Raw genomic sequence first — 20,695 nt, 5'->3', positions numbered from 1 at the left:
ATAAACAAAGTAATATATATGCACGGAGGCACAACAGCAAGCGTGCACAAAACAAATCTTTCACTAACAAACACATGCAAAGATACATTCTAACACCCCCCACCTCACCCACCATTACTTATTGTTTGTGTAACTAATAGTGATTGTATGAGGACAATGTGAAAATGTCAAACATTTCAACAGCATGCTGAGCAGGATTGTTGCCCCGTTCCTTTTTCCTCAGCTGTAGAAACAGCTTTCTGGATTTAATTGGATGGTAGGCCCACGGAGCCGAGAGGTGAGAGGCTTAGTGCAGAGAGTTACAAGGTCTAACTAAGGGATGTTAAACTTAATTCCTGCAGGGACCTCTCAGTGCAGGATTCGCTGCTACCCTCTGTTCCTAATAAGTTAATTAACTCACCACCGAGTCACTGAGAGCAGAATATATTTCACAAGGAGCATATTAACAGTTACGGTCAATGATATCTTTGCATCCTGTGTGTGATCTGGGCTTTGGAGAGGGGATTCTATCTCCCACCTTCGCACCTGGTGTCATATTGATCTGAGGACAGGTCTTTGGAGTTGTAACTGAGAAAACAGAGATTATGGAACACAGCTCTGGTTCAATGTACACAGCCGGTATTGGTATAGAAAAGAGAACGTTATCTGTTGCAGGTTTAATCAGCATAGTGATCAGCAGGTTGAAAGGTACAGTAAGTGTCCTTAAAACAATTATATCAGCAGAAGCAGATTCCTTCTCTGAACTAGCAGAACTTGCTGGAGCATTGGTTTGTCTGTTACTGGTAAGTGTGGGTTGATAAACAAATAAAAAAGTGTCTTCCTGTTGCCCCCCTCTTTCTTTGATTTGCTAGATTCCCCGTGGTGCTAAGCAGAATTTGATTAGAACAGGGAAAGTATGCATTTCTTATTACTTAGGACCCAACTCTTAGAGACCTAAAGAGGATTGGATTTGGATAGAAAACTGATTATCAACAGATTTCCTCAGGGTAAGACTCACTTAGCTTCCCCTATCATTTGATGATGAAGATCCTTCTAGGGACAAAAAAACTACATGCGCATACTGCTGTTTATGTGCATGTAAGCCCCGATGTACCCTTGTGTCCAAGCTTTCTACTGAAGATCATGCGGTTAATATGTTTTACAAGTAAGGCAATTTATGATTTCAAATTAAAAGTTTGAAAAGTGTAAAGGATTGACTGATTTGCTCATGATGTGCTAAACTAAATCTGTCTCGAGTCAGATTTAGAGCAGATGAGCAAAAAAATCAGAGCAGGTGTAAGATGAATAATGACTAGTTTATTATGCAGATGATTGTGCTTAAACAATATTGTTATTACACATCTTGCATATTTACTCAGTCTTTTTGTTGTTGTTGACCTGATAGCATCTGTGAAGTGCATCCTCTATACGTCCTTTAATTTTCTAGCACAAGCTTTTTTTTTCTGTCACGGAAATTGTTTTCAGCTCAGATGCTGCCATAGAAAACAGAGCTGCAACTGATTAATCACTTTCTCTCATGCCTAATGACTTGTTCAGCCACTCTATATATTAGCTGAAATATATATTTTGTTGCATAACTTATGGTACAATGATATATCTCAAAAGGGCTTTTGAGAGCCCTATCATTGCTGGGAAAGTGAGGACATTCTGTCATTCAGAGGTTCATGCTTACTTCAATGTCCTTCACAGCTTAATTCAGACACACCGACCACAGTGAAGGAACGAGCTACAACACTTGCATCATATTCTGCGCAATGCGTAAAATCTGACACTGAATTGTGTGACACATACTGACAGATCAAACGATAATTATGATACTACAGCTTATAAACTGGAGGTTTGCAAGCCAGCTCACCTGCCTGAAGTGATGTTCACATTGTCAGTTACTTTTAAATCCCAATCCATGCAGTTTCTGAGAAAATTTCTTATTATTACTAAGGAAGTAATTAATGGTGTTCTTGTGCCACAATGTGTGAATGCACCCAGCTGTCTCACTCTCGAAAAAGACTTCTGTTAACAGCTGGAAGCTAAAAACTAACTGCAGCCCCTGTTAGAAAAAATATCAATACTTTTGGGGTTTTTTCAGTCTCTATCTCACAGAAGCAAATTTGGGTGTCTAATAGCAAATGTTTTCTTCTCGCGTGATTAGTATTTAGGGCAATCTGTGTACATCTAACTTTAAGTTAGATTTTGATTTTCAATTAGAAAATGTGTCTTTTCAGAGGAATTGACAGCTTCTATCAGTAGTATAATTAAAAAAGAACTGTTTAACCATTATTGACGGGGCTGTTAACATTTCGTAAAAGCAGCCATATTTTTCAGTGTTACATGTCAAATGACAAAAGAGATGAAATTTAATACAAACGCTTGATTAGTTTCTTTGAACTGTCACAGTTTGACATGAACTGTGGATGCATGAAAGTGAATTCTCTTATTTTTATAACGTGAATAAAAAGCACCACTGTGGGCTGTAATTTGAGAAACTTTGGTTTGGGGGAATTTTCAAAAACAATGGCAGGAGAGACATGCCCAGTTAGCTGTTAATGCATTCATCATGCAGTCATCCTTCTGGTATACTAAAGGTGACACATAAATCTAAACACAATCTTAATACAGGGTCACTGTGCACAGGGTCACTGCAAAATGTAAAGAAAAACAGAATGCAATGAATTACAAAGCTCATAAATACATATTTTCAATCACAATATAACATAGAAAATATATCAAATGTTTAAACTCAGAAATGTTTGTATTTCCAGAAAAATCTTGGCCATGACACATTTCAAAAAAGCTGAGAAGGGCAGAACAAAAGGCTTGTAAAAGTAAGTTGTACAAAAATGAAACAGCTGAAGCAAGATTTTTCAGCCAATTAGGTTAATTGGAAACAGGTCAGTAGCATGACTGAGTTTGAGAGAGGCAAAGTTTCTCAGAAGTAAAGATCAGCCAAGGTTCACTGAGCTGGACTTTGAATATCTCACCATTAACAGTACATAATAACATCAAATGATTCAGAGAATCTGGAGACACATCTGCACTATGAGAAGGCCAGATATCAGTACTAGATGTCCATGATCTTCAGGCCCTCGGACAGCACTGGATTAAAAACAGGTATATTTTGTCATGGAAATCACTTCCTGGGCTCTGAAACACTTCCAGAAATCACTGTCTGTGAACACAGTTCACTGTGCCATCCACAAAGGCAGGTTAAAGCTCGTTCATGCAAAGAAGAGGCCACATGTGAACATGATCCAGAAACACTGCTGTCTTCTTTTGGCCAAAGCTCATTTAAAATGAACTGGGGAGATGTGTAAAACGGTTTGGTGGCCAGACAAAACCAAATGTGAAATTCTTTTTTGGAAAACATGGACACTGTGTCCTCCAGACTACAAAGTAAAAGGATCCAGGTTGTTATCAGCATTCAGTTCAAAGGCCTGCATCTCTGATTGTATGGGGTGCATCAGTGTCTATGTTACTGGCACATTTGGAAGGACACCATGGGTGCTGAAAGTTACGTACAGATTTGTACAAAGGTAAGTAGAGCAACATGCTAAACCACATACTGTGTCTATTGCAGTAGCATGGTTTCATAGCAATAGGGTCTGGGTGCTAAACCTGCGTGCCTGCAGTCCAGACCTTTGACCAGCTGAAAACATTTGGAGCATCATGAAATGAAAACATCAACAAAGAACAACCCAGAACTGTCGAACAGCTTAAATCCCGTATCAGACATGACTGGGACAAGATTCCTCAGCTTCCTCAGAAATGCAGAATTTGCAGTAAGTTACAGTAATCTGCAGAGGGAGATATTTTATTTCAAGCCAGCATGAAAATAATCACGGGAAAGTGTTTAAAAGGGCATTATTAACATATTTACATGTATATGGTAAATGGCCTGTATTTGTATAGTGCTTTACTTAGTCCCTAAGGACCCCAAAGCGCTTTACACGTTCAGTCATCCACCCATTCACACACACAATCACACACTATATACATATTACCCCCCCAGCTTAATCGATTCTGACGATTAAGGACCCTGGAATGTACTTAATACGAGTTTTGCGACTTTGCGGCTTTAAATATATTATCTCCCCCTGCTGGTAATGCAAATTTGGCATACAGTAATGCAACTTCTGCAAGCGTGTCCATTTCACGTTTTGGAGATGCAAAGCGTGAAATGGACCCGGTAGACCAGTGTGTCTATTACACAGTTTCCCACGATACTGGGTTGCTAAGGTGGTGTAACCTTTTCCAGAAAAGCACATTCATCCACATCAAGCAGAAAATTTTTGATGATTAATAGAAAATTAATCATCAGAAGAGTGCATGTCTGTAGGGGACTTATATTCCTTCTTTAACTTCTCTTGAAAGTATTTTGCTCAGATCATTATTTTATTTTTGCAAATTTTCATACATTTTCACAACTATGAGTTTCTACCAACTAAGCAGGTTAAGAATACAAGTTTAGCATCACCAGACTTGAATGCTGGCCATACTGCATTCACTGAAGCTGTCAAAAGCACTCCCAAAGGAAAATACTTTCCATAGCTTTCCTGCTCCACAAAGGAACACGTCCACTGCTCCCCTATACAAACCTGGCTCCCTTTCAATATATCATCTCCGTCATGAGGTAACCATAACCTCTGCCCTGAACTGACAGCATTGCCTGTGTCATTAGTCATAGGAGTGAAAAATATCTGCCAATAACCTGACTGCTTAAGCTTAATGTGGACAGGTGTGCAGGGGGGAGGTATCATACCTTGTGACAGAAACCAGACTGCAGGAGCCAGACCTGGTCTCTGCGCCAAAATGTGGCAAAATCTATCTGACACTGAACTTGACAGATGTGACAGGGAGCGTGTTTGTATCAGCTGGATGAGGAAAGATAAACTATGCCAATCTATGCTGTGTCACATTAAATACAACTAGTTGTACCTTTAAAGCAGTGACAAGGTCAAGGAAGAACTTTATTGCTAACCTAATTTCCTCATTGGCACATTTAAAAAGCATTATTTTTAATTAATCCGATCACTATACTGTCTTTTTTCCCCCCACTATAATTTTTTTCTAAGTAAGCTTACTGTCAGCCAAAAGCCAACATCAAAGTGACTTAAGCCTGCATTCTAAGAAATGGCCACCAGGGGGAGACTGCTCTGGTTGCAAAGAAGTCAAGTTGTATGGTTGTCTACGGGAAAATTACCCCTCTGCTCACTTGATCTATAATCTCAAATGGTAAATGGCTTGTATTTGTATAACGCTTTACTTAGACCCTAAGGACCCCAAAGGGCTTTACACTACATTCAGTCATCTACCCATTCACACACTGGTGATGGCAAGCTACATTGTAGCTACAGCTGCCCTGGGGCACACTGACAGAGGCGAGGCTGCCGGACACTGGCGCCACCGGGCCCTCTGACCACCACCAGTAGGCAACAGGTGAAGTGTCTTGCCCAAGGACACAACGACTGAGACTGTCGGAGCCGGGGCTCGAACCGGCAACCTTCCGATTACAAGACGAACTTTGTGACCTTGTGACTGACAACCATCTTTTGTTCGAGGGGGCATCGCAATAATTATGTCCACCTTAAAGTATCAGCAAAAACTGTCAAAGTCAAAATATGCATTTTTGTGATGAGGCATGCTTATAGCCTGTCACGTTACAAATTAGTACTAACCTATAATCACCATCCCTCTTTTGTGATGAAAGGTGCATGGCAGCGGAGGAAAGGAGGATTTAGTAAATGCCACCATACTGCCATCACAGCAAAGAGACTGCTGTTGACAAGGACACTTTATTCAGCCCGAGATGCAACTGTGCTGAGCACTAAGGTGATGAAACATTGCTGATGCAGGTGCACAGTGCCAGCAAAGCCAGGGCAAGAAGAGCACAATTCATCTCTGTGTTTCTGATGAAACCATACTCGAGTACATTGTCATCACTGTTGCTGAAAAAGAAATATGGACAGGGAGAAGTATAGTCACTGACCTTATTTCAAGGGACAGATCCCACAGGATTAAATTTGCTATTTGCTCTTTGTCTTTTTTGTCTCTGTGTGTACAATGCAAGCAAACTGCATGTGCATTCAAAGATATGCAAAATCAGGCTATGACTACACAGTCCCATTAAAAGGAGCAGCTTGTGTGAAATAGTTTTCCAGGTATCACTCGGGGCAATGCAGAAACAGTCTCCATATGTTCTGTTTCATTTTAATTCAGTGTGAGTGCATATAGTAGTACAGAATTCTTCTTTTATTCTAGCACCACTTATGTCCCTTATCTCCCTTCCACACAAAAACTTTTAAAATAGCAGAGATTATTTTTCAATTTTCTACCTTTCCTCTTGGAGGGTGTAGATTTCCCTGTTCTCATCTGAGAACAATCCTAACCAGATATCATATATTCCCCAAGTCTCTATATAGTTGAACATTTATAGACATGATTATGAATACTTTTGTTTGGTTTAGCAATCAAAGGGAGAAGTATTTCCATAAAACAAGTGTGTAATTACTTATCTGTTTGCCTGTGGTTTTCTCTCAGTGCCACAATCAATTACCCTGCCCTCAGAAATGATAAATAATGAGGAAAGCTTGCGGCTAAACAGATTTTGGAGAGCAAATCCAATATTTCACCTTGAAGCGAATAGAGGAAACAGCTGAAGCAAAATGGATAGAGTAATGAGTCCCTGTTGTATCTTAATATGTCTAGGTGCATTGTACTGTATTTTCTTTCAGGAAGGGAGTTGGACTTGTAAGCTGTTAACTTTTCTTTCTTTCTTTATTCATTCATTTTTTGTAACCATGCATGTTTTATCATGTTTTTGACAAAAAAGAATTAGCTCACAACAAGTTATCACTCTTAAAGGTACAGTATGGGAAAATCTCTCCACTAGATGTCAGTGATTTGCAGACCGCCGTCAAATGTGGTTTTTTTTACCCCTCAATTCAGGTGCATAATCCTAGCTACGGTAGCTGCTGTAGGACAGATAACTCTGGCTGTTGTTCATCTGCAGTGAGGCTGTCAGTTTGCAGTTTACCTCAGCTGTCAATATGTGTCTATGCCAATTTGCTCTAGAGGCTGTAAAACTTTGTGGAAGTAGTCCAATATGAGTCAATGAGTCAGTGAATCTCACTTTTCTCCACTAACAGTGACACTGAGGTGATTTGCTAAGGACATCTTGAACTTTTCTGTTGGTAAGCGCTGCTGTTCTTTCCCCTGTTAGCTGCTGTTAGCCTCTGTTAGCCGACATTAGTGAAACTTTCTTTGAAGTCGCTCTAACATTGTTGGACTCTGACACTTAAACTCTCATACAATGTGAGAATGTGATCATACGGTTTATAAGATTTTTAGGATATCTGAGCCTAACATTAGCTGGAATAATGTGAACTTATAACCAGTTGTTTGTTTAGCTAGCTTGTTGTCAGCAGTCTGGCAGATGTGAGGATCGCATGTCTAATTTGCTCAAAATAAGTAATTGTCATAATACTGGGAATAAATAAGTCTGTTTATAAAAGTTTTTGAGTGTTACAGCCCTGAATTCAGTTCAGGAAATGAAGCTTTAAGTGAGGAAAAAAGAAGTGGATAAGATTTTATTAAGATGGCGGTAGTGTTGTCTTTTTGTGTTTTTGGACCCCTTTCCAAGATTAAAAAAAATATAGGTATGATCCTTCATATCCTAAGTCTGAAATCCATACACAAATTGAAATTTGTACCATCTTCTCTAGCCACATACATGAATCACGATTAGGTGGAACAACAATGTCTATCTTCACCACTGTATTCAAGATCGCAGGGCAACATCATGGGTTCCACAGACCAGCAGTCATTCCTCACTGAAATAATTTTAAATTTATGAGAATTCATCAATTAGTTAGAAGACATAATTAAACACTAATCAATGTATATTTAAGTGTACTATATTATTTTTTGAAATAAACTAAAAAAAAGAAATGACTGTACCTTTAATTAGCCATAAGTGACATTAACGTTGTTTAAACTGGGAAATTCTCAAGCTAATAGTAATTTATATATGTATTAAAGTCACACTGTTTTCATGGTGTGAGCTGAGATTGGTTATTTCTACCTCCAACTGTGGTTAACATCACAATTAGTAATGAGTCTACATGACTTGAATGACAACACTGTGTACTCTTTGAGCTTGAATCAAAAAACATGAACACGGAGGCAGATTTATATGTACTTGGTTATTATTATAGACACAAACAAATATTGTGGGTTTCTAAATTATAATAATAAAGCTAATTAAAACAGAACCATGAATATCAAACAACTAGGAAGATGGCAGAAATGTGATGGCCATGAGTGCCATGGATACTGGTTTTTTTTTTCACTTTCTTTGTGTTTTTCTCTTTTCTCTCTTATGATTCCCTGTGTGTATCTCCCAATTTGTATGCATGCACCCTGCATGTCTCTTTTCAGGTAATTTCTCCACAATTTTTTATATATATTTATATTTTTCATTAAAATTGAAAATTTTCTTCAGTCTACGTGCTTTTATATTTGGCTCCTCTTGCTTGAATAATGAACTAGATTTGATAAACATTTGGTTAAGTTATTTTATTCAGCAAACAAAACTCTGAGTTTCGTTTGACTTCAAGCAAAGCACCATGTAACAGCTATGTGTAGTGTCAGCCAGTAGGCTGACCCCATTCACAGAGCACATGTTTATGCTGATTCTGGATGTTGATATTCTATTTATATCTTATTTATGTTTTTATGAAAAACATTCACATGCTTTAACAGACTCACACCACAATCAGACTCAATTTCATGACTCCTCATGTCGGCAGTTTTTAAATGAATGATGTTTAAGTAAACAAAATTAAGTACCAAACAGTGGGATGAGTGAGGAAGTAAATCAAAAAGCTAATTAATGGAATTGACACGCAATTCCATTAATTATCACTCAACCGAATAGTATTTCATACACACACACACACACACACACACTGACACTACAATGATTTAAAACTTCATTTTTTAATGGCAATTTTCTTCAGTTACTTTTTCCTTTGCGGTATTTTTGCAAGTTCAGTTCAGTTCAGTTCAGTTTTATTTCAAACATGTGCCTTCACAATCATTACAAAATATCATTCCATTCTTTTGTTTGCAAAGGAGTAGGCAGAAGTACACACTTATTAGTCCCTACCCCCTCAAATTTGACCTCGCATTGATATAATTCTCTTTTACCCTTAAATTAAACAAACAACATATGAAGAAAAAGTAAAGCAAGACAAAACAAAACAAACAAACAAATAAACAAAACAAATAAACAAGCCCCACCACAGTATAGTTAATTTCATATAAATAAGGACTGAGTGGTAACGTTTGCAGATTCACAAATTATGAGACAAACAAACTAAAACACTATTATGAACAACATTACCGCCCTGGGTTAACCCTGTTTTCTTCATTCTTATATTTGTTAAAAATGTGTTTTTTATATTTCATTTTAAACTGGTTTATGTTGTTACTTTCTTTAATTTCTTCTGTTAGACTGTTCCATAATTTAATTCCTGCTATAGAGCTAGACATACTTTTTAGAGTTGTTCTAGCACTTTGTATTTTTAAATTCCATTTCCCTCTTAAGTTATACCCCCTTCTCAGTTATTCTGTACTTCATACCATGATTAGTGAAATTTAATGCTGTTGTGACCTAAAGACATCCAAAGACCCCTTATTCACGCCCCCCCCCCCCTTTTTAAACTCTTATTACTAAATTTGAACTAAAACAGCATTACTCTTTGCATGACTCTTGACTCTCATATCGACATAGTTTTTATTGTCATTATGATATCATAAATATGATTACCTTTTTAGCTTTAATTTTCTAACGTTTTTTACATCAGAAAGTGAAGCCAAGCCTGAGCAAAGGCTTGCAGCATTACTAGTATACTTTTTGATGTTTAACTGATTCCGATCTCCCATTATTGATCCCACCAGTCTGACAAGTGTTATTATTTTGTTTTGCAACATTCTTCTTTTTGGTTTCGCCTTTCACTATCCCTAGCCAACGAACTTGCACAGAATTGTTGGGTAGCTTTGTATAATATTGCAACATCTCAACCTTAAAATGTAAAGGCACTGAAATAACTGCTGTTGTGAATGTGTGCTATATAGATGAAATTAATATTTAATGGTATTTTGCCTATAGGAGGTGCAAGAACAACATAAACTGAAAATATCATAATTCAACTGTCATGAGCTTGATTTCATTTTTTTTAATCGAAAGCCAAACTAAAACCAATAATAAATCAGGATGACTTCATATAACCATAAACATGTGTGCATGTTTCAGTCATATTTTCTATTATTAAAGTAACAAATTTTGAGGTTTGTGCAGCCTTGGCAGAAGTATGCATTTTCAGAATTTTTTAGATGTACTTAAAACAGGGAAGGCAGTTTTCTATCATCTCTAAAAACTCCAAACTAATCAAAGCCAGCACTTTTATATATTCTGGTCTCCCTTTTTCAATATATCAAACAAGCCTATTTTCAAAAACAAGTAAGGCACTACTGATTTAAAGCTAAGGGGATTATGCAAAAAGCGTGTCTTTCTTGTACCTCCCAGTTATAAAACAAAGGAAGATACATCAGCAAAGAGAAAAGGAAAATGTGCAGTCTTCAGTGTTTGCAGATAGCTTTTGGCTAAAAAGAAAAAAACCCCGAAAAGGAACATAATCTGGAAATTTCTGTCAGAACTGAATGAAAGAAAATGACTGAATTTTCAAGTGAGTGTAGCCTATAGCTCCAGCATTAAACAGAAATCCTTTTGTGTCCAGTGACGTCTATACTAATGCATGCTTCTCTGCAATGCATTTATTATTATATCGGTGTCTTTTAAGATCTGCACTGATTACTGATAGAGTGGCCATAGTAACTAGTGCATTAGAGAAGCTAAAGCTCTTCTGTTGAGGGCCAGGCTGTTTAATTAGTAAACCAAAGAGGAAATCAAACTGAACGCACAATCAATAGCTGTGGGGTGGTGCACTGAAAGTGTATACTTTAGCACACACGGCCAAAAAAACCACTGTATGCTGGACAGATTAAACAATAAGCACCCAATTTATCCAAAGGCAAGGACAGGTAACTGGTAGATGGCCAATGAGGAACGATTAGCCCACTGCACATTTTTTAGGCCCTATTTAACTTATATTGCGTTCTCTCCAAAACAGCTATTAACCTAACATTTTCAGTATTATTATTAGAGACCAATCAGGAACCACAATCATTCAGTGTTCTGCATTCTCAGCCAGGACAGGTGGCTCACGTATGTCCAGTTATGAGGCAGTCTCTTTCTTGCATGCGCAACATGCACACCAACACTAATAAATACTTGTGAGCACAAAGTTCACATTTTTTAGGCCCTATTTAACTTATATTGCGTTCTCTCCAAAACAGCTATTAACCTAACATTTTCAGTATTATTATTAGAGACCAATCAGGAACCACAATCATTCAGTGTTCTGCATTCTCAGCCAGGACAGGTGGCTCACGTATGTCCAGTTATGAGCCAGTCTCTTTCTTGCATGCGCAACATGCACACCAACAGTAATAAATACTTGTGAGCACAAAGTTCACCAAGTAAACTGTGAAGAGACCACCAGTAAAACATTTGTAACAACAAACCTAAAAAGACTTAAATCAACCTGATCTAGAATGGACATTTTAAAGACGCTAACAAAGGAAAAGTGGCTAAAGCTATCCAGCGCTCAGAGCCAGCCAGAAGCTAGCAGCCTCGGTATGAGCAAAGGATCAAGGATCAAATAAAAGTAGAAGGAAAATTATAGAAACAAGTAAATACAGAAGAATTGTGTGCCTGGTGAAGTTAGAAACATACTGGAAAATGATGTAACTGATGTAGCTGACATTAGTTTTGTTGTACATATCTATTGCATATACAGTGCTTTTGTTAGGTAATGATGGGTGTACAGAAACTCCAGTATTACAGTTTTTAGTTGTTTAAGTAAGAGAAGATCGTGCAACTTACTGCATTTCGGGAGCTGTTTAGTTTAGTTTAGTAAATTCTTTTAGTGTAAAAAATAATATTTTGGGTTAAAGAAAAGTAGATTTTTGTTGCCATATGCCATCATCATAATCATAATCAAAATCATAATCAACAAACCTGGCATGTTAACACTTAAAAAAATTAGAAATCAAAATCCCCTAAGAAATTTTAAATCTGGGCATTATTACAAATTCATCATTTTGTTAAGATCAATGCTGTGATACCTGAAGAGATGGAAGCCAAACGGCTTGTGTCAGGGTGCCAGTTGGGTGCAACAGGTTCATATGGAGATAAGTCTTCCATGTCTTCATCTAAAACAACAGTAAGGATGAAAAAAAAGATTAGTTATTGCTCAAAAAGACCACAGCTCTACACTTAACTGAATCATCAGAAAATATACAATACATAGGAATTCATCTTACCCCCAATAACACAGAATATACACAAAATAAAGCAAGATTCAATCCATATCTCAAACTTTACTGACTCACACAAAGAAACACTAACAATAAACTCTTTTGATTTGATTTTAAGAGATATTTGAAAGCATGGCTTTGATTTAAATGTAGCATTATCCTTGAGCAATATATTTTTGACCAACAACTGTTTTACACGTTTTTCATCCTCACCAATGATTATGTTTCTCAATACTCATCTTTTCCATGTATGGTCATATTTTCATATTCTGTTTGTGGATGTGCTAAAATAATTTGGGGAAGGAATTCAGTTAGGGGAATAACAGGAAACGAGCATATTCCTTCCTCGGTCACTTCAACCCAACGGACTATGCTTAAAGAGAGTTAATGAAAGAAAATGTTACTGCGTCCAACTGCCAAGAATATGTTTCCATTTCTGAGAATCTCTAAGATAAGGGAAATTGATGTGCAGTAAATATCATAAGATAATGAGAAATTGCTTCCAAGCTCCAAGAATGTTTACTCGTTTTGAATATTGTATAAAAGAAAAAAGGTCTTTTTCTTTGGTCATTCCCCTGTGGGGGTGGCTCAGTGCTTCAGCTCCTCTGCAATAAAGGACAGTTCTCTTGCAAGAATGCATCTGTTGCTGTTTTAATTTTTACTTAATATATTTTCTGATTCTCCACGACAGGAAAAGAGATGTTTGTCATCATCAAATTCTTTGCTTGTGGAGCATTTGTGCCTGCTTTGGTTTGATTTGGGGGAGCAGCTGAAGGACTAAAGCATAAGCAATGCATCTTTCCTGTTAACAATGTGTTGTCTGAGCTGTTTTTATGAAAATAAATAAATAAAAAATAAAATTAGCACTCAACTGACTGAGTCTCTCCCATGTGCCTGCTTCTCTGTAGGCCCTAATCCCACATTTAAAATTCATAGCCATTCAGTGTGATTGAGACAAACCCTCCAGTGTGTAATAGCTTTGCATTCGGATCCTAACAGAAACACAGTGAGGGTGTTATGAGGAAGGCTTGGGGGCCCGCTGCTACAAATGAGAAAATCCGTAACCTGTTGGTAAAAGACTACGCTTCTAGGACAACCAATCAGTAGATCCAATCAATAGATATGCTGCATTTTGTTTATCAGCACGCTCTTCGAGCATTTCAGAAAAATGTGATGCAATCTGAAAAAATGCTTTCAGCTAACTGCTGTGATAATAGGTAAGACTATTGTAGAAAGCTGTGTGTGTGCGTGTATGCCTGTATGCCATATTATTGCTAATACTGAGGTATTTATGTCTTCTTTGCACAGCAAATTATAATAGCAATAAGCAATAATTCAAATGATGGTAACCAGAAGGTAAAGTGACACAGTGTTTATCACTGTTGCCTCACAGTGAGAAGGTCCTTTCCTCAAATCTGCTGGCTGCCTTGGACCTGTCTGGACTCTGGAGTCTTTGGAGTAGATATTTAGTCCAAAGACATTAAAAATTTCAACATTTTAAATTGGTCGTAGGTGTAAATGTGAGTGTGAACGGTTGTCTTTCTCTCTGTGTTAGCACTGTGATGGACTGACATCCTGTCCAAGGCATAAACCACCTCTAACCCTGTAACAGCTGTGATAGGCTCCAAACCCCTCACTTGGATAAGTGGAAGACAATGGTCAAGAAACTGTATGAATTGTTGGATAATAATAATCAGCAGACAGCAATACAACCATGGTAACACTGGCTTTGTGATCATTGGCACGAAAGATAAATTTGTTAAACCCTCACCCCTTAGCAAAAATATGTGCACATGCACACAGAGTAGCTAAATTTTAATAACAGGGAAAAGCTGAATTACTAATGGGATTTTTTTCTCCATTTTTCTGCAGATTAAAGATCACCCCGACTCAGACCAGTGCATATCTGCAGTCATTGCTTTCTATTGTGGGCGATTGTGGCTCAAGAGTTGGGAGTTCGCCTTGTAATCGGAAGGTTGCCGGTTCGAGCCCCGGCTTGGACAGTCTCAGTCGTTGTGTCCTTGGGCAAGACACTTCACCCGTTGCCTACTGGTGGTGGTCAGAGGGCCCGGTGGCGCCAGTGTCCGGCAGCCTCGCCTCTGTCAGTGCGCCCCAGGGCAGCTGTGGCTACAACGTAGCTTGCCATCACCAGTGTGTGAATGTGTGTGTGAATGGGTGGATGACTGGATATGTAAAGCGCTTTGGGGTCCTTAGGGACTAGAAAAGCGCTATATAAATACAGGCCATTTACCATTTATATACGTCTGCATGACCCCTCTTCATCAGAACTGGCAATCATAAGAAAAAAGAGTAGCTCAGCTGGCCACTTTTTGAGCACACACAGCTATTGACATGTTGCTCAGTTCAGGATCTCACATTTGTTTGAGAGAAAGAAACACAAAGGACACAAAGGGACACAAAGAATAAAAAAGAAAAGATGCACAAAATTGCAGAGGAAGAAAGAAGCAACACAATCGGGGGCAGAAAACCCTTTGAAAGACTAAACTACCTAAATCCTCAAAGTGTCCATACAGAAACACATATTCACTCTAAGATAGAAAGGTAAGTAGGTATGTAGGTAGGTAGGTAGGTAGATAGATAGATAGATAGATAGATAGATAGATAACATGGAGATAGAGAACTCTAAGTTCTGTTTTCTGATGTACTGTATGGTGTTTTTTATCCACAGTTGCATCACTCACAACTCTGTTCATGCTTGTCCTTACATTTCTATCAAGACAGAAGGACTCGAGAGGTTCCAGAACTTGAGATCTCGCAGTATGTCTAATTACAACAATTACCTTCAAAAGCTATAATGCTCTGAAGCCTTTCAAGAGTTCAAGACTACCACCTACACAGCAAACAGCCACCTTTACCACCCTTCCATGTTTTTTTTAGCAGCACCTACCGCTATTGTGCATTTAAAAAAAAGAAGAAAAAAGAAGGAAATAATGTACAGAAAAATTGAATGCTTCGTCTTTCAGTGGACCAAGAACAGTTTGTACTGAACAGAGCCAAATGGAAAAAGGCATGTCCTATCTTTTGCCACAAGCAAAACAACTTGTTATTAGGTTGCTTACTATTTTGTTCAGGCAGCTTCTTACACTGTAGGAAAGCTTCACAGGCAGCCGAGAGTCAAGCCATTTTAGGCACGTTAAATTTTACAGAGTGTGTCCGTACAGTGTGTACTGTACTGATCCTATAAACAACTAGAAGGGCGCTCACAAAGATCAAGATCCACCAAGGTCAATACCCTATTGTGCATTTTTAAAAGCGATCTGAATCTACGCCTAAATTTAGTAGGATCCTCTTTGGCTTATGCTCTACCTTCATGGCTCATTAAATTCACTTTGACAGGTTTGTGTAATCTTACTAGGAACAAACAGACAGAAAGATGGCTCTGATCGCATACATCCACCTCAGCTTTTGCCTTGGTGGAAGAATAATGTGAAGCCACAACAGTAGCTGTAGCTAATGGATGGTACAAGCCATACTAAATCATAAAACTGCAAAACACACTATAATCTCACACACACCCTTAGGACTGAGAAATCCCACAGCAGGAGGCCTTGTTGTACTTAAAGAAAACTGCTCTTTGACAGTCACCCTGGACCCAATTACGCATTCATCAAGTAATAGAAAATTCTTCCCAGCTGTTTAGTGATCAGATGTTTTTTAGCCGCAGGGCAACAAGTTATCGCTGTAATTAAGCCTCCGTTTGACTTCATTTGCTCTGACAGTATGGAGCATGACCGAACAGCTCAGAAAGACAATCAGCCCTTCCCTAGTTACAGCATGAGAAAAATAATGCCTTCCGGTGGGTTCACAGGGCTGTTAGCTGCCATAAGGGGTCTTACAAAGCTATTAGGTACCATCACTCTTTCTTTTCATATGCATTATCAATGAAGTTGAACTCCTAAGGTGGAAACTATCCTATGGTTTTTTCGTGACAATCTTGGCAAATGGTTTATGGCTAGAAGCAAAGTCAGCTTTACATGTCTGTCGTTTGCCATCTGTTTTTAATAGTTTCCCTTTAGTTATTGTCCATCAGTTTAATATTCATTCACCTTGTTCTCTGTTTGTGTTGCAGGAAACACCCATTTACACTGCACACATATTATCTCCCACTCATATAATAAGAATATGCAACAAAACTATATCTTAGACTAATTGCAAACAAAGCTTGGCACGGCCTGGAGCACAGCTGGACGTCTTCTACAGAGCTCTGCAGGCTGCTGCACACGCTCAGCTTGCATGTAACCAAGCCTCTGCTGTCAGAGCTGGAAAAGTTTGTAAATGAGCTGTCTGTGAAGTTTAGGCGTGCCAGCCTGGGCTCCTTTCATATCTTAGAGAACACTTTTATAAATTAATAAGAAAAAACACTTTTTTTAATCACATTATAATAAAATGCATTAATATTTCCTCCTATTATGTGTTCATCTCCACAAAGACAAGTTGTACCACAAACGCATTTTTTTTTTAAATTGCACTTAACAAACCACAAGTTGAAGGGTATATTCTGTTAACAGCTCAGCGTTTGAAGTTATATTGACATTTTAAACTCAATTTCAAACCATACAAATAGAATATTGGATTAGCTCAGAATAATATTTCAAGTCACAATTTCAATCCAGCGTGGCGTGTTGGGCAAATACAGCTAAAAAAAAAGAGAAAAAAAATGAATGCTGAATTTTTTCAGTCTTCCCTTTGGCTATGTGAATGCAATGTTAATAAAAAAAAAGCGTTTCACTCTCACTTACCTAAATTATCACTATGCTTGGTGCTAGGTGCTAAATGTTGAATATTGATACGGAAAAACAGTGACTAATTCTTTCACACACTTTGTAGGTGATACAAGTTCCAAATTTACAATAGTAAGACTTAAGTACTCAATATGAAGCAACATAAATACTCACTGTAAAGATATTTAGAGCTGCTGTATAGACAATCTGGTTATTAAGTAAGGTATGGCTATATAAAACATACGACTCGTTTCTTCTGCTTTAAATTCCTCTATATGGAAGATAGAGGGAAAAACGCAAGTAGCTATTTTATGAGCAGAGTTAAAGGCGAGCGATAGAGAGAAAAAGAGGCCACCGCGCCTCGTAGTTGACTTCTATGATGCGCATTCATTCAGCACCTCTGTGAACCTTTCTGCAGGAGTGAGTCTTAATGCCCACATCATGACAGTATTCAAAGAGCAGAAAGCCCCGCCACTCACTCCCGCCTCTGATAGAGAACCTAGAGAACTCACTCCGCTATAAAAGGCTAATCTAAACCCCACTACCCGGCCCTCATTTCAGCTGCACTGTCACACTCTATACTAGGCTCAAAGTGAATGGGAGTAATTTTCGGCCAGTTCACCTTACAGTATAGAAAATCATTAGACAGATTTACCAGGACAAACAGTGCCTGTTTTGTCATCCTATTTTACTGATCCCTTTCACATTTGGGGATGAAAGATGGTAGGGGAGAAGGAAGGATGAAAAGGACAAGGAGGGGAAGCTGTGAAAGACCGTATTGATCACACACAGGATCTATCGACAGGTCCCTTCCTCTGATGATGAAGCGGCTACCTAGTGAGTACCGTACGGGTCTCCAGCTCAGGGAGGGAGAAAGCAAAGAGGACACATTCAGCATGCAAGAGCCTGCTCGCCGTATACCCTGACATGCAGGGCAGGCTGGAAAAATGTTCTGCTTATGACAGTGGATGGCTAAGGTAATGGCCAGTGACTGCTACCATTGCTCATAGTAATGATGGTTTCACCCAGGAATACTGTGTACCTTTGCAACCGCCACCCCCCTTCCTCCTGTAGCACCCTCCATGACGCTCTCTCTCTTCTTCTCACTCCTTCTCCGTCTCTCTCTTAAGTTTCCTTGCCCCCTCATTATTTATCTACCATCCCGTCCTCGCTTCTTGCCCTCGCCTCCTGTCTTTTCTCTTGCTCTCTCCATTACTCCTCTTCACCACCGAAGTCTATCATGATGTCCACGGCATTCTCACACTGTCCATTTCGTGTAACGTCCCGCAGCATTAGGGGCCGCCCTGTGGCATTAGAATGATGTAGCGACATATTAAGCAAGTGACCTTTGCAATGCTGACGTTCATAAAAGTGGAGAAAATAAATCACTCCGCAAAATTGCGGCATTCTCGTCATTTCATGTAAAGACTCCTCTCACAATGAGCTGGAACAAACTAATGGAGCCCTCCTTCCTCTCACTGAAGAGAAAGTTAGCTAATTAAATTGCTATGAATGATATTCACAAAGGTTCCTGCTTTGAGGGCCAGGGTGTGATTTCACAGCTCAGGCTGGGGAAAAAATGTGTATGTTAGAGGTATGGAACTTATTGTTTAAATCTTCAATTGTGCAATATTCACACGAGCCCCGGAGCATAATTGAGAGCCACCTATGCAATATTCCCCTGTGTAGCAGCCAACAATTCTTTCTTAATTACTTCTTTTATGGATTCAAGAGTCCTGCACAGATTCACTTGCCTTGCACTGACACGGGCCCATTCAGAGCAGAATCCATCCATTATCCATTAAGGACAGTTGCACTGACGCATTGAATTCAGCTGCCATCTTCTGTGAGAAAACACAATTAACATGACACCATTTACCCTACCACCGATGATTAAAAAAGATTTTCAAGATTTTAAGACAAACGGAGGCAGACTAGAATAATGGGAGATGTGGCCTCACATTCTAGCTTCATGGCCTTGTTATTCCACCACATTCACAAGGGTAAGGACATGGTGTGAAATGTAAAATGTTTCAGAAGTGTAGTTAAACACCTGCTGAGATGTGTCAGCTTGCTGATATTTCAAGAAGACACATCAAGCAGCACTAGATGACAGTTATGAATCATATTGTTGTCACTTTGTCGAGGCGCTTTGTATGTTTTCTCAGCCTCGGCGCACTTTTTTATCACGCATTGTCAACTTTGAAACACTGGTCACACTCACTTGGATTGTAATTTACAGTCACATCTCATGGACACAGAACATACTTCAGCTTGACGGCCTTTCCGTCAGGCTATCTTATGGTGAGTCTGGGTTTGACTCGGTCAATGTTTAACTTTAAAGTCTCTGGGTATAGTGTCAAATACGTTGACATTTTCAGTTTTAAGGCTGACAGAGCTATGTGAGAGAAGTGCGAAAGGGTGGATGTCGCACAGTTTAACACTGAGGGCTAAAGCACGAACCCCATCATCAGTCTGAAATAAGTGACAGCACAAACCAGACATTACACTTACTGACTGTTGTTGCTCGGCTACTGGTTATCTAAAAAAACAAACGAAAACATCCAATATTCCCTTACTGTCCTCAATGAATCCAAGGTGAAAACATAGCAGCTGGTGTTTTCTTTCTTTTTTCTTTGTTAGTGAGTCTACATCGTTATTATAGAAAAAAAACATCATCACGCAGATACATATTTTTGAGTGTTTGAACAACAGAGGAGAAGCATCAAATATCACCCACAGTAACACTTATTAGACAAAAAGTACTATCACTGGCTACCATCTGGATTTCCAGGATTTCTGCCACGATTCAGAGCCGCACCAACATTTGATGGCTTCAACTGTCAGTGATGAAAAACGTGACCTTGGTTGGGAAGCTTGTTTTCTCCCACACAAACCAAGGTCTTTTGATGGCTTTGCCTCTGCACATTTTACAGATAACTGAAGGACTTAGGTAACACAAGAAACAACATAACTGTGTCAAGTTTGAGGACCAGTTATGCTATTCCCTAAATATGATATGATTACTGAAATTAAAGTCCTAAAATTTCTAAAATTTTAGGAACCGTCGTGAACACGCTTTCACTATGAGTCTGTCTTGCAATTATATTTTCCTGATACATTTTGGAAGTTATTAAATATGTATCACAAATCTAATATCTGAATCTGCAGCAGCTTTACTGTACAAGATTTTTGAGTTTAATGAACAGCCCAATGTAGTCAAACAAAATAATCTTCAATACAAGAGATAGGCAGTTATGAAACCAGATGTAGAGAGCAGTAAAAGCCCAAAACTGTCAGCACTGTAAGAGATTTGTTGAAAATAAGCACAATGTATCAGTGCATGCTGTTGTTGTAATTAATGAGGTCTAAATTCTTTATGCTGATGCCAATACTAATTTCTCAGGGAGGTGAAAACACACACACACTTTTAGAGGCATATTTTTTTTCTTTTGTTTGTTAAGCCACTTGACATTGACCTATGAATCACTGAAGCATAGAAAACTCACCTCACT

The 20,695-nt window shown here is 38.6% G+C and overlaps 1 protein-coding gene across 4 annotated transcripts in view; it reads right to left on the bottom strand.

Moving 5' to 3' along the window:
- Positions 1-20,695, bottom strand: part of LOC134639102 (GDNF family receptor alpha-2-like) — a 65,683-nt gene that overhangs the window by 36,957 nt on the left and 8,031 nt on the right. For all 4 annotated transcript variants that reach the window (XM_063490150.1, XM_063490149.1, XM_063490151.1 and 1 more), the window contains exon 3: positions 12,247-12,333. In XM_063490150.1, the coding sequence (XP_063346220.1) occupies positions 12,247-12,333 (87 nt within the window). The remainder of the gene's footprint in view (positions 1-12,246; positions 12,334-20,695) is intronic.

Source organism: Pelmatolapia mariae, linkage group LG12 (genome assembly GCF_036321145.2).
Source record: "Pelmatolapia mariae isolate MD_Pm_ZW linkage group LG12, Pm_UMD_F_2, whole genome shotgun sequence".
Lineage (NCBI taxonomy): Eukaryota > Metazoa > Chordata > Actinopteri > Cichliformes > Cichlidae > Pelmatolapia > Pelmatolapia mariae.
Note: the sequence above shows the minus strand (reverse complement) of the source record. Positions and strands in the feature narration are given on the sequence as shown.